Raw genomic sequence first — 22,311 nt, 5'->3', positions numbered from 1 at the left:
AACGATTTGGTTGCAGATAGCGTTTTTGGACATTTTTTATATACCGTTTGACTATAAACCACAACTCAACTTATTACACGCGTGCTGTTTTATCTATTTTTGTTATTGGCTATATTATATTATTTACTATCCATAGTATAAATTATAATTTTGAAACGATTTTATCGCTACAAGGTCTCGGGTTTGAGCTTAATATTATCATGACTCGTCAACGAATAAAGCACAATGACATTGACTTTTCTCCAGGCAATTTGTGTACTGTGTAGTAATTTCGACTTATAACAATAATTAGCTGACGTTTTCGTGCTGGCTATTGTTCATCGTGTTTCCGTCTAACATCGTTATTCGTAACAAGTATGATTTGAAAATGATGTAATGACTAATGGTATCTGACGAACTGTACAATTTGTTTAGCTGTGTTTGTCATTTTCAACGCTAATTTTTTTTTGCACAAAATCTTCGAGACAAAAACAGGTTCGAGAACACTTATTATCAATTATAATAGTTTTTAATTGCCTACAAAAACTAAATAATGAATATATATAATAAGCTTGATAAAAACAAAATGTATATTATTAAGTATTCCGGACAATAGTAGCCGATTCTAGTAATAGATTCACATACAAGTAGCTATTATATCATCATATTGTTAATGGTACACTAAAAAAAACATTGGACCAACTATAATTATGGTTAATATTATATATATATATATATATATATATATTACAGCCACTATATTTATAGTTGGAACTTGAAATACGTACTTGAAGTTGCCCCCTCCCCTACTTTGTCCTAAACCTAAACCAGATATAACCAAATCTAACCCAAAACTAAACCAAACCTAACCCAAACCTAAACCAATCCTAAACCAAGCCTAAGTCAAGCCAAACCAGACCAGACGGACAAATTTTCAGAATGACCCCAACCATAAGACATATCCATGTCAAAATTGGGCATGACCTTAGCTTGGACTATACTAATAGTCTTTTCAAAAATGATTATTTTTAAAAAAATAATCTCAACATTTTCATTTCCTGTCGTGCCTGTGTTTTCAAGTTGGTTGCAATTAGTTGCAAATAGGTTGCTGAATATTGGCGGAGATCCAGAGTTGATCGGACAAAGTGGGGGAGGCAACTTCACGTACATGCTTGAAATAACTAAATAAATATTTAGATCAATTGTTTATGTGGTTATTCCAACTATAAATTTGTCATATACCATTATTTTAGTTGTCTTACTATATATTTTTGTTGATAATTATCTTTATGAATAAATTATTTTATTTAAAATTTATAAATAAAGATATAAATTGTGCGTTTAATTTGCTTTTAAATTTAAACTTCAAATATTGGTTCTTTATTAGTGCATATATTATCGGTTGTTGTTAGAGCATAAACTTCCGGGTCCTAATAATTTATTTTTATATTTTTCATTAGTATTTTTGCTATAATTTAAATTATAAATTTGCTGTAGTTTATTTTGATGAAAGACTTTTAGTTATTTCTTCTTGTTCCTCACAAATGGTCATGAAATGGCTTTCTTTGGCTCAAAAATGTATAAAATATAGAGCAATGAAAAGCATAGTTCAACAGTGTAGTACTTGTACACTAATTATGAGAATATATGTAATCCTGAGAATTTGGAGATGTTGAAAATTGAGTACCTTCGTTCTTAGCACCCCTTAACTCGATAAATAATAAACTCATTCTATACAATTACATAAATATATATATATATATATATATATATATTTCATACATTTATTAAATTTTATAAGAGCCTATTTTTTAACAACCAGTCAAAATTACCAAAGACGTACTGTGTTCTCCGTTGAAATAACGTTACATATAATACTTTATAATAATTTATAATACACTATAGTAGTATTTTTACAATATTTGCCGTTGTCACTATAACAAATAAGTATAATAGTCAAATAATAGGTTACATATTATATTATTATGCTTAATTAGATTTTGTTAGACAATATAAGGTTTTTTGTGATGTAAGCGCTGTTTTTAATGAGTAATGATAATCATGTTATCTCAAACAACTATAAATCATCGAGAACAAAAATCGATTTCATGTTTAGATTTTTTTCTATTTGAGTGTCGCCCATATTTTTTGGACGTGATTGCTTAACTGCAATTTTTTCACAATAACTTCTGTTCGAGTACTCGTAAATAATATAGAGCCCTCGGCTGAACGATAATAAGTAACGATGACGTACTTGAAGATCAAGTGTGCCAATTTACTGACCCGCAATCTTTCAAAATATGATTATTTGTAGTTCGACCCGAATCATTTTGGGCGTAGACGTACCGATCTAATGGCGAACGCAGATCGACATTTTTTTTCTCAATAATAATAATAGTTAAAATTGCGATTGCGTAGGCCGTCGTACAATGACATGACTCGATTCGTACAAAATATCATTAGTATTGTTATTATTTAATTATAGTTTTAAGGCGCTTGTCGTCCAGACATCGCGTGTTGTGCGCTATATTACATGACCGCCAACGCGTCGTTTACTTTGACCAATATCGCTGTAGTGGGTACTTAGTCCTTATATTATATTCTCGAATTACTATATGACTTACAGGCCGTACTTGGACGTTAATTATTTTAGATTATTCTATTCGAACCAACCGAGAACCGACCGAAATGTGCCGAAAACTCGACGAACATCTGTATAACAACGGCGTTATCGCAATGCGGTCGGCACTATTATGCAAGGCTTACGCGCATGTTGGTGTGAGACGAGAATAAACAGAATGAGAGAGATCAGAGACCGACAGACAGATACCGTAAGAATTAGCCGGCGCGGGATTACCGTCCAGGCGGAAGAAGGCCAAGGGCGAGGACGGCGATTCGGCGGTATAATCATACTATAATCTATATTGCAACCGCCTCGTCCGTTTTTCCAGTCAATTTTCATGTCTTCATTACAATATCATTGTCGTTGCGGTCGACGGTTTTAAACCCTGTGTCGGGTACTTAAAAAGTGTACTTATAGTGCACAATAACAATATTGTGGTCGTACAGTTTTATGTCTGTACACAGAAAAATCCGCGTGGCCACAAGACCGTGTCGCGACCGATATTAATAATGGAGACGCGTCCGGGACAATTGCACGAGATCGAGTATTATAATAATTAATTATCGTTGTGAATAAACAAAAAATCCTAATTTAAAACTGCTCAATAGGTCTAAAAACGACGGCCTCGTGTTTTGCAGGTTGAAAAAACAAATTAAATTGGTTTTTTATACATTATTATAGTCGGGCTTGTAGCTCGTAGCTTGTAACTTGTAGGCTCGTTAGTCGTTTGGTTTTTAATTGGATACACAATCTGGTATAGATTACAAATTAGCTTCACGTCATTAGCGCTGTAATACTGGCTAAAACTTTAGCTTATAATATATTTTCATTGTGACCAAGTGACTGCATTTTCATAATGCACACGCAGTTGACGTGGCGTATATTGTTGCAATATCGTTTAACGTTACCACACATTTTTACTACCATTGCATTTAAATAAAAAATAAAAAAAACGAAAGTTCGCTGATTACAATATTATTCTGTGTCGCTCGTTTTAAACAAAACACGAGTCGAAAAGTATGATTTGCATATTATCCATATTAATTAAAAATCAATAAAGCATATTACCTTGTCCCGAAATTATATATATCGCGTTAGGTATATAAAATGTAAAATGTTTTCGTTATTAAACTAATTACTATAAATATTAAACATCATTATGCGTTTCAAACGACCATTATTTTTTATCCTACAGGTCGATCATATAAATCATGATTGTATGAACTATTTTAGTCCAGGTCCGTATTTGAAGAGTTGGGGGGGGGGGTCAAACCCACTTACTGATGTTTTATTGCGACAATAATACGCGATAGTTTTTTTTAAATAATATTATTTTGTATAACCGACTTAAGAGGTTTCATTCTGATTGGATCTTTTAATAAATAATATTATGACCGTTTGTTTATTATTTAATCAGCGTTTTCGCTTCGTGGGAAGTTAGTAAACTAGGCTATTTAGGCTACAAACTTATTTGGCTCCACATGAATGCGTAAGTATCTACTGGGTGATTACGTCAACGACGGTAATAATATCTACTAAATAGGTGGTTACCCCTCGAGAGTATTAGTCTACATAGCGGCTGTAGATGTACTATATTTTTGTACTAGACTTCAATTATACATGCAGTCTAAGTTCTAATGTAATTGCAGTGACGCAAATTTGCAATCCAGATCTTGTCACACGAAACGTTATAAATTGTTTTAACTTTTAACTATAAAACGCGTAGTTCTACCGACTTAAGTATAATATTTTAGTACCAATGGGCAAAACACACATCATAATAACACAAATAATAGTCGAAACTCGATATGATGCATTAGTCACGTGGTTAACAATTATACGACGGATAGAATTACAAATGTATGTATGCTTATTATGTGTGTACAATAGTAAGTTCTATAGCAAATTCCAGAAAAAATATTTTTTTAATCTCTGCATTTTATTGTGTACATTTAGGTGTAACCATTGTTAAGGCAAGTAGATATTGATGGAATATTTTTACATATCTCATGAAGTTAAATTTAAAAAAGTCATAATTACTACACTTCTTTTTTATAATGTTGTATACCTAGTACAACGTTTAAGTAAATTAACTAGCTTTATTATAACTTTTTTCTTATTAAATGAAATGCCAATAATTTATAACTAATAAACAGTAATTGTATTATATATTAAAATACCAATAAGGGTATCAGTTTTAAATTCAAAAAAACATAGTTTTACTTATGTAGAAACACAACAAGCTTAACCCATAAAATAAAATACATAACTAGTGGACATTATACAACTACGTTAAAAACAAATGTTATTATCATTAATCATTACATGATTAATGATAATAACTTTTCTTTGGATTTTATGTAATAATGTAAAATTTATTAGTAAAAAAAAAGGATGCAAGTATTGTTACAACAATCATATACACTCCCTATACAGCCCAGTGTATATTATTTTTATGGTTGTGTAATTTATTCAACTTTCTTGTTTCACACCTATACTTACTATTATCATATTTTTTTTATTTATGTGACTGTTTATAAAATTTGTTCATTACTTATTTTGTAAAGAGATTTTTAAAATTGACATTTAAGACAAAATCAGGTTTTTATTTTATTAGGCAATTTTTTTCTCTAAATATTCATATTTATAAAAATATTTATAAAAAAAACATTAAATCGTTAATGTAATGTTTTTAATGTATCTAAAAAGTAAAAATATAATTTATATTAAAATATAACATACAAGGATTGTAATACAATAAGTATAATAACTATTAAGTTAAATAGAAGTTATTGTACTTGGTAAAAAATCAAATCAACTTGAAATGTCAATAGTATTTAATATTCTAAAAAAAGATACAATTTATTATTGGAGTATTGTTGTTTTTTTTTAACTTGCTGACCCAATATGAACAGAAGCTCCAAACCGAGCGTAAGCTATACCAATATAAATAGTACAACTTTTAGTTATTTTATATCTAACCTTTTAAATTTTAAAATTCTATATTTTAAATATGCTTATTAAAACAATATAAATCTGCTAAAAATAATATGAATTATTTAACAATTAGTTAGTTTTGAATAGGTAATTGCTCAAAATTCTAACTTTTAAAAAGTAAGTTAGTGAGAGCTGTGTGTATTTATATATAACTAGAAAATATGATATATTACATTTAATGATCACTATACATGTACATTAATTTTATTTTAAAGTTTCAAAAACTTACACATTTTTGTATGAAATGCATTATGACAACTCAATACATTTAAACCACAGCAATGTTATTATTTACATGATAAATTAATTGTACGTTAATAAATTGATCATCCAGGTTTTCTTAGATAACTCTACAGCTAATTGAAACTGTCAAACTTATAACCGATCGAAAACTAAACCATTGCTCTATTAGTGTCACAATAAGTTATAGAATCTGCGGAAAGTTGAAAACTTTTCATTAAATCTTTGACGATTTAAGTGGATTTCGTGTAAAGTTTAGTTTATATAAGTTGAAATTTAGAAGACATGTAATTTGTTTTTGTTCGATATCAATAATAATTGTCACTGATTTTATGTCATTTCTGTTTCGGGTATTTGTCGGTACCGTGCGTCAAAGAGCGTTTTGCATTACTCTTCTTATAACTTGTCTCATAACGGTTTCCAAGTAGATCCATAGTCCCGCGGGAAAATAAACACAAGTTCGACCGCACACACTGACATATTAGCCACATACACAATAATATCGCGTCGGGCTATCTTAAACGGGTCCCCAGTGAAATATATATTTCGGATGTGAGGCGCGTCCAACACAATGGTCTTGCATGGCAAACGAACGCAATTACCACAATGTGTTTGTCATTGAAACGCAATATAACATGCAAACAGTGATGTACGAGTAATTTCCAACCGATTTTTCGTCATTGCGATAGACCCGTCTCATTCACACGACGTTCACTCCAGAGTCCAGAATAATTTTGGACCGAATTGTTCGAGTTATACGTTATGCTAGTGTAAAGTATAATATAATAATATATAATTAATTAAATAACAAGGCGAGTACACGCCGACCGGGATGGTCGTTTCTCAATGAACCATTGATAACCGGTACTATTGTATAACGGCCGAGGATGAGTGAATAATATAATACCGCATTATATATATTAAATAGGCCGTATATAGTCCGGCTACCGTCATAACAATAATAATAACATTATTATTCTCATTAAAAATGTAAGGTCCACGTTTCACAGTCGCCCGTGGAAAACGTAACACCTGTGCAGTAATCACCGGGCCAGATGATTCTCTCCGTATCCAAAAACTGCGCATAGGCATAATAACGATGATAATAATAACGAATATGATACTTGTATCGGTTTGGTAATCGTTCATATATTTATTATATCTGTTATGTCAACGTATTGTGATCAAGGCGTTGCGCGTTGGACGGTATTTATTATTAATTAATTTATATTTTCACTCATTACCTTACTGAGCGGTATTGCACATGCCGGAATTAAATCAAATGAGTTTTAAATCGTATTATTTCGTTGCACAACTCGCACGGTACACGCAATATGCACAAGTATTAACTATAATAATAATAATAATAATATGTACTTCTGTTACCGCAAAGATACAAAAAAACTATTTTTATTTGTCCCCTTTAGATTGCTTGGGTACCTACACTACAGTTTGGGAATACGTTTCATAACTTGTTGTTTAACCGAGATGAAGTTTCATTTCAAAACTTTTTTTTAAATATTTACATTAGATAAAAGTTCTATGCTGTATAGTATATACTGTCTGGACGAATGTGTTCTCCGCTACTTTCGTAAAATCTAATTTCATATTTGTTAATATTTATTATTTTTGTTTTAACTTTTTTTTTAGAAAAACTTCAAAACGATATTTTAAGTAATTTATAATCTTTTTTGAAACTTTAATTTCGTTCGTTTGGTACCTACATTTTACACTTACAATATACTTGGTTTGAAGTTTCATTAGTAGTAAAGTAACAAACTCAGTGGTAATTTTCTTGAAACAACTAATGTGTAATGAGTGTAGGTGAGTATTTAGAAGTGTCAACATGGATTCAAATAAGAGGACATAGAGACTTTAGACCCTTTATAACCCTTCAAGTTACCATCATTCGTTATGCCTCAGATCCATATATCTAACGAGAATTATAAATTTCTGATCTGTAATTACTAAAAAGCAAATACAATTTTTAAACAATAAATTTTTTTTTAAATACCTACATACATTTTCCATTTGTTTGAACACGGTAAAGTGCTTGTATCTATGACTAAATATGTACTTATTTGTTTGTGTATTTAAAACTATCATGCCCCTCCCCAAGAAAGCAGGGCTTGTGGGTATTAAACTAGATGCCTCTGTAGTATCAAGTTCGACGCTTTTTCCATTGCAAACTATTTTTATTTAGAACACTCTATTTAAACTTCTTTTGCTACCATAAACGAGGCAAATCTATTTTGCCACACTGACAAAACCGCCAAGAGCCATATCGTATTAGCATACTGATGTATAGGTAAAAAATATAAGCACAACAATATACTCAAGTCGAGTAGTTTGTCAAATAGATAACGCGCAGTTTTAATACCACTTTTGTTTTTAGTTCAACGCGAAAAAAAAATACTTATATTAAAAGCGTTCATTGTGTATACTCACAGATAATAAGTATATTATATACATCGTATATATGTTGTGAATACCGCAAAAACTTTTTTCACTTCAAATCGTTACCCTTCGCGTTACACCGCGTTAAACGTATTCCCCTTTGCGGGAAAAGCGCATTCGTTTTTGGTCGGAAAGGTTATTCGCCGCAATTCCCCGAGCTTATGTCAGACACTATAGCCGTTGGTGATTGATCGACCGGCTAACGGTATACCTACATATAGCTGTTTACCGGCGGCAAAGGTCAACAAGTGAAAGCTTTTTGAACTTAGCTTTGGTGCCTATACGGCGGGCAGAAAAAAAAGAAACACATTCGAATGGGTAATGTCGAAACTAGGGGTTCGTTAGAAGTATAATATGATAATATTGAGGAAAGATAATTTAAATAAAAACACATATTATTATCTCAACGTAACGCGTGACCTCCAAGACCTAATGTCAAGTACACGAATTTCTCTCAACACGTTATGTGTTACACTGGCTTTATTGTTAACCGTTCGGCTCGCGTCGCAGTTGTTTATTTCTACATGTTATAGTATTATATTATATATATATACGTTGTAGAAAATCTATATGCTTGTATAAATAGTGTGTATACCAACAACAGTCGGGTTGATTACAACCGAGGCTTCTCATAGTAATGAATTGTTCGACCCGTTCTTGTGGTCAGGGACCATTAGGAATATTACCGATAAATTTATAGGTAGACAGTATACTATGCATAATATACAAAAAGTCTTGTCACTAAGACTGGGACTGCCGAGCCGGTAAGTCGCACGGGTATTCCAAAAGAGCTCGGTCGTTTCAATTTGTATAATATGACACGCGCGACGGTATACAAAATTATTTTGTCGTTTTCTCTACTGGGGGATTGTCGGATGTGCAGTGTTGGCAAATTTTTTGTTACTTCTATGACGTCGAGGTAACAAAAAAAGTTTTCCGCCAAACCCACATCATTAGGATAATGCTCGTTTTCATATCGTTCCCATTGCAGCTCTTACAGAAATTGTTTCCACCTGACATCAACTTTGGACATAAACAAAATATCCTACGCATAATACGTACAGGTTGGTTCACCAAACGCTTGTCCAACCAACGACTTGTAATGTTATCCAATTGATTTTTAATTGCGAGTTACAATTGTTTAGTAGCCTAAAAGAGATGTTAGTGTGTAGGGAATTACCAATTATATTTATGTACCTTCAGACATAGGTCTATACTATATTATGTTTTCTAACAAGAATTTTGTATTACAATAAAAAAAAACAATACAAAACAAAAAATAAAAACATAATATGTTACTTATCGAAAGTAAAAAACTAGTACATAAATGTAAAATGTAAAAACTGTTTTGCGTTGTATGTATTTTACGATTACTATTTATGTTATAATTCTTATAGAAGTACCATTTTAAAGAATAGTACTTACTAGCATACTGCAAGCATACATAATATATATTATTATTATTACTTATTGACTTTAGCAAAGCGCGCAAAACTTTCCACGGTATTAATTAATAATACTTTTCGCTTTATGTATAATAATTATTTGCAGCAAGATGGACGATTTGATAATATTCAATATTGACTGTTTTTTACATGCATGGTTCGTTTAATTTTAATTAAAATCTCTCAGAGCGTACAGGTATATATATTCGAACCTCCCATCTACGTAAAATATATAAATATACAAAGATACATACATAGCAGTTACGGATAAGTTTTTCAAATTTAATTTTCAACTTGTAAATTATAATGTTTAGTTTACAATTTTCCGTTCGATTGGAAATTAAAGAACTATAACTACATCATACTAAAATAATGCGTTATCTTTATTCGAAACTTGTCGAAAACTCGTTCAAATGGAAATTGTGTCAGCCGTATTTACTACAGTGTTATTAATATCTACAAAGTTATGGAAACTCGCGAAAACACCGTTGGCCAAGAAAATATATATTTATTAAAATAACAAAAGCTCTTAGCTAAACATTTCGCTTTGGTAAAGTTTTTCTCGATTAATAACCACGATGTGTTCAATAATTAATTAAAAATTAAGTTTTTTAACATCACAGCTCATCCAATGGACGGAATCATGTATTAATTTATTCGTGGCCTGGAAGTTGAAATTGGAAAATATAACTTAAATAATATTAAATTATGAATCAAAAACTGAAGACGACTTTTAATTAAAAATAATGTAATATTCAACGACGAAGAATTTATAATAAATATATATTTGTTTTCGGATGTTTAATAATGAACAGCGTGTTGTTCGGAACCTTTTGGCCCTTCTGCGATGACAAATCAGTTTTAAATTAAACTCTTTTCTTAGCCATAGTCATTAATATATTTTGATTAAATTATGCGTTACCACGATGAACAGAGGCATATATTAATAATTTTTGGATACTTGTAGAACTGATCTCAATTTTTTAAAACAAAAAAAATATGATAAACTCTAGTTAACAATTAACAATCAAGCTGGAAGGAATCTGAATCAAATAAATATCAGGTGCCTATTTAACATTTTTTTTCTATCCTACAAGATGTCGACTCAATTAATTATTACTCCTCTTAATACGCTGCCTCTCGTATCTGTTCTTTACGAAAATAAAACCTATTCTTTTTCTCAAAGATGTACGATTAATCTTGTTCGTGCGATTATATTGCAGCATTGACCATACGTACTCGATCAGCAATAATATATCTTGTTTATTTTGACAAAGTAATGTTTCTTTAAAAATGTTTTTATACTTATTAATTATTATAAGTCATAATAATAATTTTGTCTATTTTGGTATTTACAAAGTTTCAAATTAAAAATTGTAGTTTAAAAAAGTTATAATATAGGTAAGTATTAACATTTATGTTTGAAATTGTTTTCTCGGTAACTAATCACTATAAGACTATGTTTCTTTTAATTCTCTTTATAAATCCCTGTTCAAATAATTTTCGTCTCTTACTATACATGAACTATACTAGAACATGTCGTTAAATGGACCAAATATAATATATTATATTATTTATTACAAACTTTTTCTACGTCTGTCTGAATATCCAACAACAGCAGCGGCTGTCGATGACCTTATTATTTGGTTCCATACAAAACACACCTATTCAATTAAATATACAGCTGCCATTAGCGCGTTTCAAGAAAGTTTTCTACTACAGCTGTATAATAACTTAACTATAATTATTTTATCTTCGATACGAAGCTGAGGAGGTGTTGGTATATTATTCTACTTTAAATGATAGCAAGTACCTCCACATGTTTTCTTAATACTAGTTCAATATGACCACAACATTTATTTTCGACGTCTTTGGTACGTATGTTTTTGTTTTTTTCGACCGACCAATTTAGCATAATGACGCAGGGAAATCGAAAAACCATTCGTATTTATTTGAATGGAATCCACTGCGGCGGCGTATGTAGGGCTCCACAAGTCTCCGGGAAAGTGTAAAAGTAAAATACCATAGTCCAATTGCACGTACACATCAGAACCGCCGCCGGACGTGATAGCATTAGCATATTAGATATTTTGTGGTTTACATCTGGGAATGGATAGGAAAGACATTGCAATTACCAATACACAAAATTTGTCGAGCTTTGCCACTTTCATTAGTTTTACTAGAGCTTCACTAAATTAAAAAACGTCAGATTGACTGTTCTGGGTGGTGATTGATTTGGGTCAGGCGGCTATAACGGTTGATAATTATTGGTAAGTCAATAGAGTTATAAGTACACGATCAATTCCTTTAACAAATCCAAGCCACTACCAGAAGCAGTCTGGTAAAAAAGGCTTTTAGATCACGGGTCCAGACGAATCTTGCATTCTTTTCATAATGATAACCCTTATTGTATTAGAACAACTTACATGCTTCACTACACAAGCGCTTATTGACAGTATAAATAATTATTATACTAATTAATAGTAAAATATGTATTATCGAAAATTATAGAGTTATTTGTGTTATGTTATTGTTTTAAACCGGAATTAAAGCGACAAAAACATGCTTGGCACGGACGCAATTGGGTTTTGGCGATAGAATATTATTTTCTAAACGAAACATTTTTCGTCAGCCAATTCTACGCGTTGATTGCAGTTCTGGTTTTGGCAATCAATGTGTTTCTCTAAGGTAACAAATTATTTCATTGTTTCGTTTGTATTCATCTACATGTATATATTAATATTATTAAATTGTAAATCTGCTTGTAACCCTTTAAACCTGCTTATAAGTAATCAGTAAATCACAATTTACATTCAAAACTATTCTTAACAGTAACGTTATCAACAGCAAAATAGAATCGTTTGAGTTTTTTTTTTCAACCTAAGCTTTAAAGCGGTGTTATCTGCTTTCGTCTGAAAGGCTTGTTGAATGTGCATTTATTGAGAGTTATACAAACAAACACCACAAAAAAGATGTCAGTCGACCATAACACCATTTTTCAATATATACTTCAATCTTCATTTCCCGAAATTATTGTGTACTTATGTTGAAGTTCAGAGGTGCTACTAACATGTGGTTTCCTCTCATGTTTTTTCACGTGTATTTTATTATTCTATACTCAAATTTACTTATTGTACTATGTATTGTATAGATTGTAAATAAACAGAAATTTTTAAATAAAATTTAAAAAAGTTGAAGTTTGACCTCGCTTAGGTATATACATTTATTTATACATCACCCTCGAGTAAAGCTAATAGTTGTAGATGAACACCTTTACCCTTGCCTCTTTTAATACACTCCACATTTTTCAAACTCGATGTCTACATACTTAACTTATTATTATTCGCGAATACTTTCCTATTTTTGGCCTTTAGTCTTGTATTCCTATTTTTACTCGTAAATTCCCATCTTTTATTCCTCAATGTGTCGAAATCTCGTTATCCATAACAATATCTACATCCTAATCATCCGTATTTTTTATATGGCCTATGGGCTTTTCATACCCCTTTTCGTGCCCCCTCGTAGCTCCGTAATTTTTCTTCTACAAAAAAAAGGCTTTTCGTACGGGGGTGTGACAAATACAAACGGGTATTCTGTAGCTTCAAAACTTTATTGCAGGGGCGCTTTTAAGTTTCGATGTAAACATTAAAAGCAAATCAACTTCCCCTTTATTCCATATTTTTTTTTAATAAAAAAATATTTGCGTTCCAAAACTACCGTCTTGTGTTGACCCAGTATAGTGCGTTGGTCTGTATACTTTTTTTTTTACATTTTCTTTTCGCATTTGTAATGTGTCAACGTAGTTAAAGTACATGCCACTGTGCGCTCTTCTGCTATTAGCACTAGTATAGTAAACAAATGAGTTTTTCAACCGGTCGCGTTCGCATAAAATGATAATCAAGTTAACACTTCATAATATACCTGTTATGCGACAGAGACCTGAATAGAGAAAACTGCAACGCCGACCGCGACCTTGACGCTGCTTTGGTGGTCGCTTCCCGCGGTTCCGGTCCTTTGAGTGACCCGATTTACGGTAATTGGGCGGGCAGGCACTCGAGCGCCGCGTCGTCACTAGGCGGGCGACCGGTCCTCAGCGTCCGCGATCCGTTCGGCAGACGAAGAACGTTCGCTTGCGTTACACGGCCGCAGTTCCGTCGACGTCGCGCTTTGGTCCAGTCGTCCCGGTCGCGCTCACTCGTCGGTCCAGCTCAGTTCGCGCGCACGTGCGTCTCGCCCAGCGTGTGGATAATATGTCAGCATTATTATTATCACCGTAATAAGAGTCTCGCTGATATTATTTAGAACGTTTCATCCGGACAGCAATAATAATTATAGCGTAGTTGTTGCCACACGCACACGTTCGTCGTTGAACCATTCCAAACTCTTTTTTGGCAAGCCATGTCCACGATGGCTGTGGCGCCGTCGCTGTCGTTGTCGCTGCTCTTGCTGTTGTCGTGGACGCCGTCGGCTCTGCAGGCCACCCTGCAGACCGTCAACGAGTGGACCACCCTCAGGTACGACATCCCGTTCAACTATCCCAACGCCGAAGACTACAAATCTGAAGTGGCTGTGCCCACGGGATTCGAAGTCGGTGAGTCTATCGGTTTTAACGGTCAATTAATACTTACACCTTGTTAATTTTAACGGATAGCGTACTCCAAAAAAAAAAATATATATCTCAATTTTAAAGGTATAGTTTAAATGTTGTTTATTTATATTTTTTGAGTTTGAACTTGTACAATGGAGTACCGCGCAGGATTTAAATAAAGTACCTACACATTATTATTATTATTCACGTTCGACCGTTCAAGTCTCTGGCTAAATCCGAGTGTAAAAAAAAAGACAAATCTAACGCCATCTGTGAATAGGTTATGCCATCACGCTATTGTTTTTAAGTCGTTAAATTCAAAAACTTTGATTTTCGATGTAGCAATTTTTTTTAATGGGAGAAGCAATTTAATAGAAAGTAAATCTGTGCTACAAATGGCGAGAAATTGTTTTCCAAATCCGTTTATGAATCATTATTCCCCAGTCGAGCTTTATTCATTCGTGTAAACTAATGTATTAATAATGTATTTTATTCGTTAATGTTTATTTAAAATGAAATATTTACGGGTTTTGCTTTTTTCCATAAATGAGAATTACAAGACATCGTTAACATATAGATATCGTGAAAGAAAATAACTTTAGCGTTATTATAGGATTCGAGAAAGAAATAACGTCATAATAATTGTTATTTTGTACAACGCGACGCTGTTTTTGTAGAAAGTTACTATAAATTGTGTTGAATAATCTCGAGGCAGTATAGTTTGTGTTTGAGTTGAAACTTCGTTTGGAACATTTCATAACGAGTCTGATACACTTGAATATCTCGTCTCGGACGATTTCTATCAATACACATTTTTCGATTTTTGTTCGTTTTTATTACTTAAACTAATGTTAGATAATTAAAGAAATGTGTTCAGTAAAGTTATAAATTAATTCGCTCTACAAGTCAAAAAGAATGTTGATACATATATTTGTTTTTTCTTACTCGCACATCAAGTAAACACAACTAACATAAAACAGACATTTTAGTATTAGCGTCTCTATCGATCAAATTCATTTGCATTTGAACGCTGTTGAATTTTAATATAATTTACTGATTTTTCATTTCCAAGTTTAAATAATATCTCAAAAAACAAAAACCTGATGCTTACACGGAAAAAGTAGATTGTTACATCAACAGGTGTTGGCTTGAGTCTATGACAACCAGATTATGTAGTTATATTTACTGACTAGTGTTTACTTTAACATAATCATTTGGTTAGTCGAATATAATCAAAGTTGATTTATTTAGGTGTTTATTTCATGGAAATGTTATTCGGTGGTCATAATCAAAAAATCTTGTTTTCCCGATTGAACTAAACTATATTTTCCCCCGTTTACTTTACTTAATTTTAAAGAGTTATAAAACAATTAAGATCAGATAGTACTGTGTGAGAGTTTATTTTGTATTAAAAGTGGTTATGTAAAAGCAATTAAGTATAATAAAAATATCTATGCTAACGAACATAGGGCACTGACGAGGACATGACGATAGTTAAACGGATTGGAACACGACCAAGTGCCAATATACTTTACATAACATAACATTGTAAGCGTTACGTTGCATAATATAATAATATGATCTATGTACAGTTATAATTTTTAAGTGTAAAATACACTAGTCATCATCTATTAGTAATTAGTATGCTATAATGAGAATATCATAGAAGCCATAACGCTTCAGTACCTAAACCACGCGAGTTTCGACGCACTATTCGACAAATAACATTATAATATTTATTATTAACAGTTGTCGAATATATTCTCTGAATATAATATACAGGGTGTTTAACGATGTTTTGACGTAGATACATACAGAAATGCTGTCAGATCATCGGGTAATACACCCTACAGTTTTATTCATACAGCACAAATCAATATTTTCAGGTTTAAAATGTAGTTAAAATGTTATTAAAATGTTTTGAACTATTAATGGCCAAACATATTAAAAAATAAAAAAGTTCACGATATTTCTGAAATATTTATTTTGTATATTGCTGTAAGAATTAATACATCATATTTCAAAAACTATACAAACATTAAAGGTTTATTAAATTGTGATTAATTAACGACCATGCTGATTGGTGTAATACCCAATACCCAATAAGACATTATGCAAGGGCGTTTATAATTAATATAGTTAAGAACATTAAAAGTCTAAAACCGTACAAGATTCGCTGCGGTTAATAGCATAGCGGTTTGCAAGTGCAAGGCTAATGGTTCAAGTGTATGCTAGATAGCGCCGTAATGTTAGAGATTTATCAGGGATTGCTAAAACTAAAACATTAAGCGTTACAATTTATTCTATTTATGTGTTATAACTTATAACGATTGTTTATGAGAGTCAAAACAAAATAACATTTTATGATTGATATTAGATTATTTGTATTATTATTGGACAAAAACGTTGTACCTAAAGCGTTTGAACATTTTTATTTTTAATTTACTACCATAGTACATTATGGCTAATGGTATGATTTTACCATTGTTTATTTATTGTATTGTTTATTTATTGATCTCGTAGAACCAGCTAAAATTTCCAAAGTAAATACATTTTATTATTATATACTTAAATCACCATTTTTAGTCAACAACAGCGTGCAAGATAAATATGAACAAAATTACCTCCGGGCTTCTTGTTTGTAAATTTGAATGTAATAAAATATTATATTATAATAGTCAAGAAAATGTTTAATTTGAAAATCTTTGAGATTTTAAAAATTGACGAGACCTAACAGGAGTTACACAAGTGAATTATAATAGTTTTAGTTTAAAAAAAATAATATTATTGGATATTTTTACAATTGTTATCTAAAATATCTATGTCTGTCAGCGTAAATGCTTTGAAATATTGTTTTATAAATCGTTTCACACAAAATATTGATTTAATTGACTTAAGTTGGTGTTAATTTCAGTAATGATGTTATAGCTTTTTTTTTTTAAATTAAATTTGTTTTTATGGTTTTTAGGTTGGGATAGAGTATTTATTACCACTCCTAGACTGTTCAACGGGAACCCGGCTACTTTAGCGTGGATACCGCGGAATAGGGCGGGAGCAACGTTTGAAACTCACAAGTCACCACTGTTACAGGTACGTAGGGATACTTATTTTACATTCGATTATTACTTATAATTTTTTGCTGTTCTGACTGCAGGCTTATCCGAACTGGGACTGGCACAGTGAAGCGGCCAGCGGTAACCTGGCCAATTCGCCCAGACCCAACTGTTCCGGGCTGGTTTCCGTGTTCAGAGTGAGGGCTGATAGGTGCAACAGGCTGTGGGTGTTGGACAGCGGGGTGCTGGACAGCATTGAGACGTTCTCTACCGTGTGTCCTCCCAAGTTGATGGTGTTCGACATGCGAACCGATCGGATGGTAGGTTAACTATTTTAATGATCATATTAGATTTGCACGTTAACTAGGGTGAACTATCAAAATGCGTTTTTTTTGTTTTAGCTGAGAAGCGTGATCTTGCCACCAGAAATCTTGAGGAAGAACTCGCTGCTGACCAATTTGGTAATCGACGACCAAACTGACGTGTCTCACTTACAAGACGGTTTTCTCGGTGACTGCGACAACATGTTCGTGTACATGACCGACAGCACCAACCCCGGTTTATTGGTGTACGACGCCAGGAGGGACACTGCCTGGCGACTTACCCACCCGTTCATGTACCCCGATCCGGATTTCGGTCTTTTCAACGTAAACGACACGATTATTACATTTACTTAAGACCAGTCGTAAAATATGTGTTTTTAAGGTCGTCACTCAACGCATATCCGTTTTAAAATTTTGTTTTACAGGTAGCTGGCGAACCATTCTCCCTTATGGACGGCATCATCGGCCTGGCGCTGTCGCCTATAGGCACGGTCGGTCGCCGTCTATACTTCCAGCCGTTCGCCTCCGACCGCCTGTTCTCGGTGCCCACTTCGGCGCTCAAATCCGGTCCCAATCTTGGCGACGACTCAGACTTGCCCGTATCGCTGGTCGGTCACAAGTCCTCACAGGCAGCTCCCCTGGCCGTCGACCCCAAGGACGGGGCACTCATATTCAGCCCGGTGTCCGAAACGGCCATTGCTAGCTGGGTGCCGGGATCTGTGGAACACGGGTTAGTTGATCGCATTTAACTACTTAGATATTAACAGCCAGGTCTTGTGAACATGGGAAAAGATCTAAAAAGTTCAAGTTGTCTAAACACTAAAATTTCAGTAATTACGACTAATACAAATTTTAAATAAATTTAATTTGCCAGATTAATGCAAGTTAATTTGTCAGAAATGTCACACAAAGCTCTTTTTGGTACCAATGTATACAATTAGGTTCTCGAAGATAAGAAAGCACAATCGGTTTTCCCTGCATTTCTTTAATGTATATCTATACTATAACTCCTGTCTTACATTATAGTAATATTAAGTTAATATGCATTTTTGTCTTTTATGGATTGAAATTATCAAGAATAAATTGTGTATTTGCATTCGATATTTATAATATCTACAAAGTATGAAAACTCAAAGGCGTTTGATTGGGAAAAAGCATGAAGCGGTAATTCTAAAGAATACACAAGTACATTGTGATTTCGATTGCTCTTTTTTCAAATACCAAAATTTATTGACTTCGACAGAATTTTCTCTAGCGGTGCTTATTGAGGACACTTATATATTATAATATTTTCTATACACAAATCGAAAAAAATATAGTTAGTTGATTGTTAACAGGCCTGTAAACACAATTAAATGATGTATTTCTTTAAAAACAATTTGGAGAAACTAATACACCGCATTAATTTAATATTTATATTTACGAATTTACAATATAATAATTTAACACTTGATGTTTGTAGTATATTTCAGATTCATTGTAAGAATCATTAGCAAATTCTAATTATTATAGTAATTATCATTGATAATATCGCAGAATATTCTAGACTATATCCTGTCCGTATTGTATTGTTTATTATTATCGATGAAACAATATGTGTCCGTGAGGGCACGGCATCGAATCATAAAAAAACTGATGTGCAAAGTACCTTTCTAGTTTCTTTCTATTTACTTTTAATCCAACGTTTGAGAGTCAATCAAATTGTTCGTCAGAAAACAATATTACACGAACAAAAGTCCTTTTAAGTGTGTTGCACTGTTAATTAGTAGACATAGAAATGTTTTCCCCGATTTTTTCTAGGATGGCCCTAAAAAGCACAATGTAGCTAGCAAATGATTATCGATTGAAACTGCGTGCACATTATAGTGTAAATATATAATATTTCAAACGTGCAAATTCTGTCAAATGAAACGATCACTTTTGCGCAATAATAATTAATATATTGTAATTCTGTTTTTTTATCCGCAGCGTGTTGGCTTACAGTCCGGAAGAGCTTCAGTTCGTTTTGGACATTAGGTCAGCTGATCGGGATCAGAGTGCCATTTGGGCGATATCGACGAGGCTTCAGAAGTTCTTCAGGAGAACTCTGGACAAAAGGGAAGTAAACATAAGGCTCATGCGGATAGTCCGGGTACCAGATTTGCCGTACAGCTTCAACAACAACTCTCTATTGTTGTTCAAATGATCCGGCTCGCTACCACGAGAATACATTATACATATAGAACTATAATTTATTGTTGAGCGGTGTGCGTGTGTTTGTGTGCAATGTACATTTAACCGTACCTGTAAAACTTACACCGCATGCTGTTATTTAGATGCCATTATATCAAGTTACATTTGTGGCGAAGCGTTGTCAACTTGAACGTTTGAAATTCCTTGCGTGTTTCCTGAGCCATGACGGTCGACGCTTCTTACGAAAAACGTCAAATTTCACATTGCTAAGGAAAAACAACACTTCAGCATGGCTAAACTAAAGTGTGGTTTTTCGTTAACTAAATGAAACTTGATAGTTTTCGTGATGAGTGTCGCCATGATGTTGGGCTGACCCTACCCGGGTAATCAGAATTTGTTTAATATTTAGCATTCCAGTCATCACCATCAGGTTCTTTTTATGGCCTGATTACTCTATTATTTTAAATAACCACTATTCACTAAGAAAAATTTAATTTTCGTTACAAGATCAACTTACTAGGTGAGTGTCTTTATGATTAAAATACTGATATATACAAATTTAACACATTGAAAATATATGCAATATTCTGATGAATGGCTACCCAAAAAATAAAAAAAAAGTACAATTTAATGTTCTTAACGTATTGCCTAGGACACTAGGGCAGCTCAAAAAAAAAAAGTATGTCTATGCTAATGGAAAACACACTCTTTAGCTGACATCAAGTGGTCGCTTTACACATGTTTCTTATCCACACGCTTTAAAAAAAAACAATGAATTATAAAGCAACGCAGAATCGATTAATAAGTGTAGCATATTTTAATTGTAAGGATTTTTTTTATATATATTTTTTTTGTAAATATTTTTTTTATTGATTAATAATAGGTATAGGTAATAATAATTTATCATTTTCTTCCTATTTATAATCGTGATTAAGATGCAATAATTAATAAATTTACAACACTATAATTTAATATAATAATTAATGTTAAATATTTTTTAATGATTTTAGTATTATTATTTTTTTTTTTTTTTTAGTATCTACATTTAACTGTACATTTTTGTATTATAGTTATTCGTTATTTGTTTAATCTTATTTAATTAATTTTTTACTAAATTATTAATACTGTTATTAGTATATAACGGTTGTAGTAAGGTCAAAATAGCTAATTATTTTTTCGTAGATAAAATTATAAATTAAATGTGTATACCGTCAGTTAAATCGCGCTTTAAACCAGACAATTTTTTTTCACTGATCTACTTATCTATCTATATTGTACTTATCACGTTTTTCTTACGTGACGTAAAAGGAGGAACGATAAGCTGCTTCGAAGATGTTTCGTATACAGCTTTGAAGCAAACATAATTCTGTAAAATAATAAATTAATAGCTCTGTATAATACATCTGCCTTTTAAACATTTTATAATGTAAACTTTCAAAACGCTTTTCTTATATTTAACGTGACGTAAAATGAAGATCGATAAACTGCTTCAAAGATGTTTTGTGTTTTGTATACACCTTTGAAGCAAACATAATTTTGTAAAGTAATATACTGTAATGTCACCGCTTACATTTTGTTTTGTGATGTTAAGGATCCGCCCCTCATATATTCTTATGATAGGACATGTCTATTATGGTTATGTATTTTGCAAAGAACTTCTGTTTTCGTTAAATTACCATTTCTTATAAGTTTCCACACAGAAAGCTATATTATTGCAAGTTCTGTCAAGTCTTAATTCTCGATGCATTTGTTATGAAGACAAAAGCATTATGAGTTTCTGTGTTACACGATTGCGAACGTTTTACCTTTTTCGCAACACGATCGCGAACGATGGTCGGTAGATCAAAGAAAAACTATTTTATACCCAAAAATCAAACGTTTACGAACGATTTTTCGTGCGACGTTGTCAAATCGTACAACAATAATTATAGGTGGCACTTTTCGGTCATAATTCACCAGAAGTTTTCTATAAATACAGGGTAGTTTTTTTAATTGATCCACGTAATATCTTACTGGGTTAACCAGTTTTTAATAATTATTTTTAAAGCAACAAGAGTTTGAAAGTTAGGATAGGAGTGGACGTATGTAAAATGTATATTCCGACTACTAGTCCAGCTTCAGTACAACAATTCATATTCGCTAATACTGTTGAATATATGATGTCACATGTCACTGTCATTATTATTTTAGCTGGTGATAATAATAATTCACCGAGAGTAAAATATTTTAATAATGATGTTGGTATGATTTATAGTGGTTCTAGATCTAATTGCGCAGATGTGATATTTGATAGTTTTTCTTCGTTAAAATTTTTATCTAATTAATCCTGTTAGTAATAATTAAGGCTCGTTGTTAAATTTAATATTTTTGAACTCGAGTTTGATTTCAATCTATTTATTGCTAGAAAGTTTGATGTCTATAAATCCGAATCACC

At 32.3% G+C, this 22,311-nt stretch overlaps 1 protein-coding gene across 1 annotated transcript; it reads left to right on the top strand.

Annotated features, from left to right (window-relative positions):
• The first annotated feature begins 13,877 nt into the window (after nucleotides 1-13,877).
• On the top strand, nucleotides 13,878-20,854 carry LOC126840671 (protein yellow-like). The gene is made up of 6 exons (XM_050576558.1): nucleotides 13,878-14,332; nucleotides 17,298-17,419; nucleotides 17,484-17,702; nucleotides 17,784-18,029; nucleotides 18,131-18,435; nucleotides 19,674-20,854. The coding sequence occupies exons 1-6, from the start codon at nucleotides 14,140-14,142 to the stop codon at nucleotides 19,888-19,890; spliced, it is 1,302 nt and encodes a 433-aa protein (XP_050432515.1). The 5' UTR covers nucleotides 13,878-14,139; the 3' UTR covers nucleotides 19,891-20,854.
• The last annotated feature ends 1,457 nt before the right edge of the window (nucleotides 20,855-22,311 follow it).

This window comes from Adelges cooleyi, unplaced genomic scaffold, assembly GCF_023614345.1.
Source record: "Adelges cooleyi isolate 19-005CV unplaced genomic scaffold, UGA_ACOO_1.1 ACOO_flye_CR_arks_rails_tigmint_CR_PRNA_376, whole genome shotgun sequence".
Taxonomy (NCBI): domain Eukaryota; kingdom Metazoa; phylum Arthropoda; class Insecta; order Hemiptera; family Adelgidae; genus Adelges; species Adelges cooleyi.
This window is presented reverse-complemented; position numbering and strand designations above follow the sequence as displayed.

Bases quoted from the DNA above. Each gene is read 5' to 3' on its own strand.
- LOC126840671 (XM_050576558.1), top strand. From the start codon at position 14,140: ATGTCCACGATGGCTGTGGCGCCGTCGCTGTCGTTGTCGCTGCTCTTG. The intron at 17,420-17,483 runs GTACGTAGGGAT...TTCTGACTGCAG, and splicing joins ACAAGTCACCACTGTTACAG to GCTTATCCGAACTGGGACTG. The intron at 17,703-17,783 runs GTAGGTTAACTA...TTTTTGTTTTAG, and splicing joins ACATGCGAACCGATCGGATG to CTGAGAAGCGTGATCTTGCC.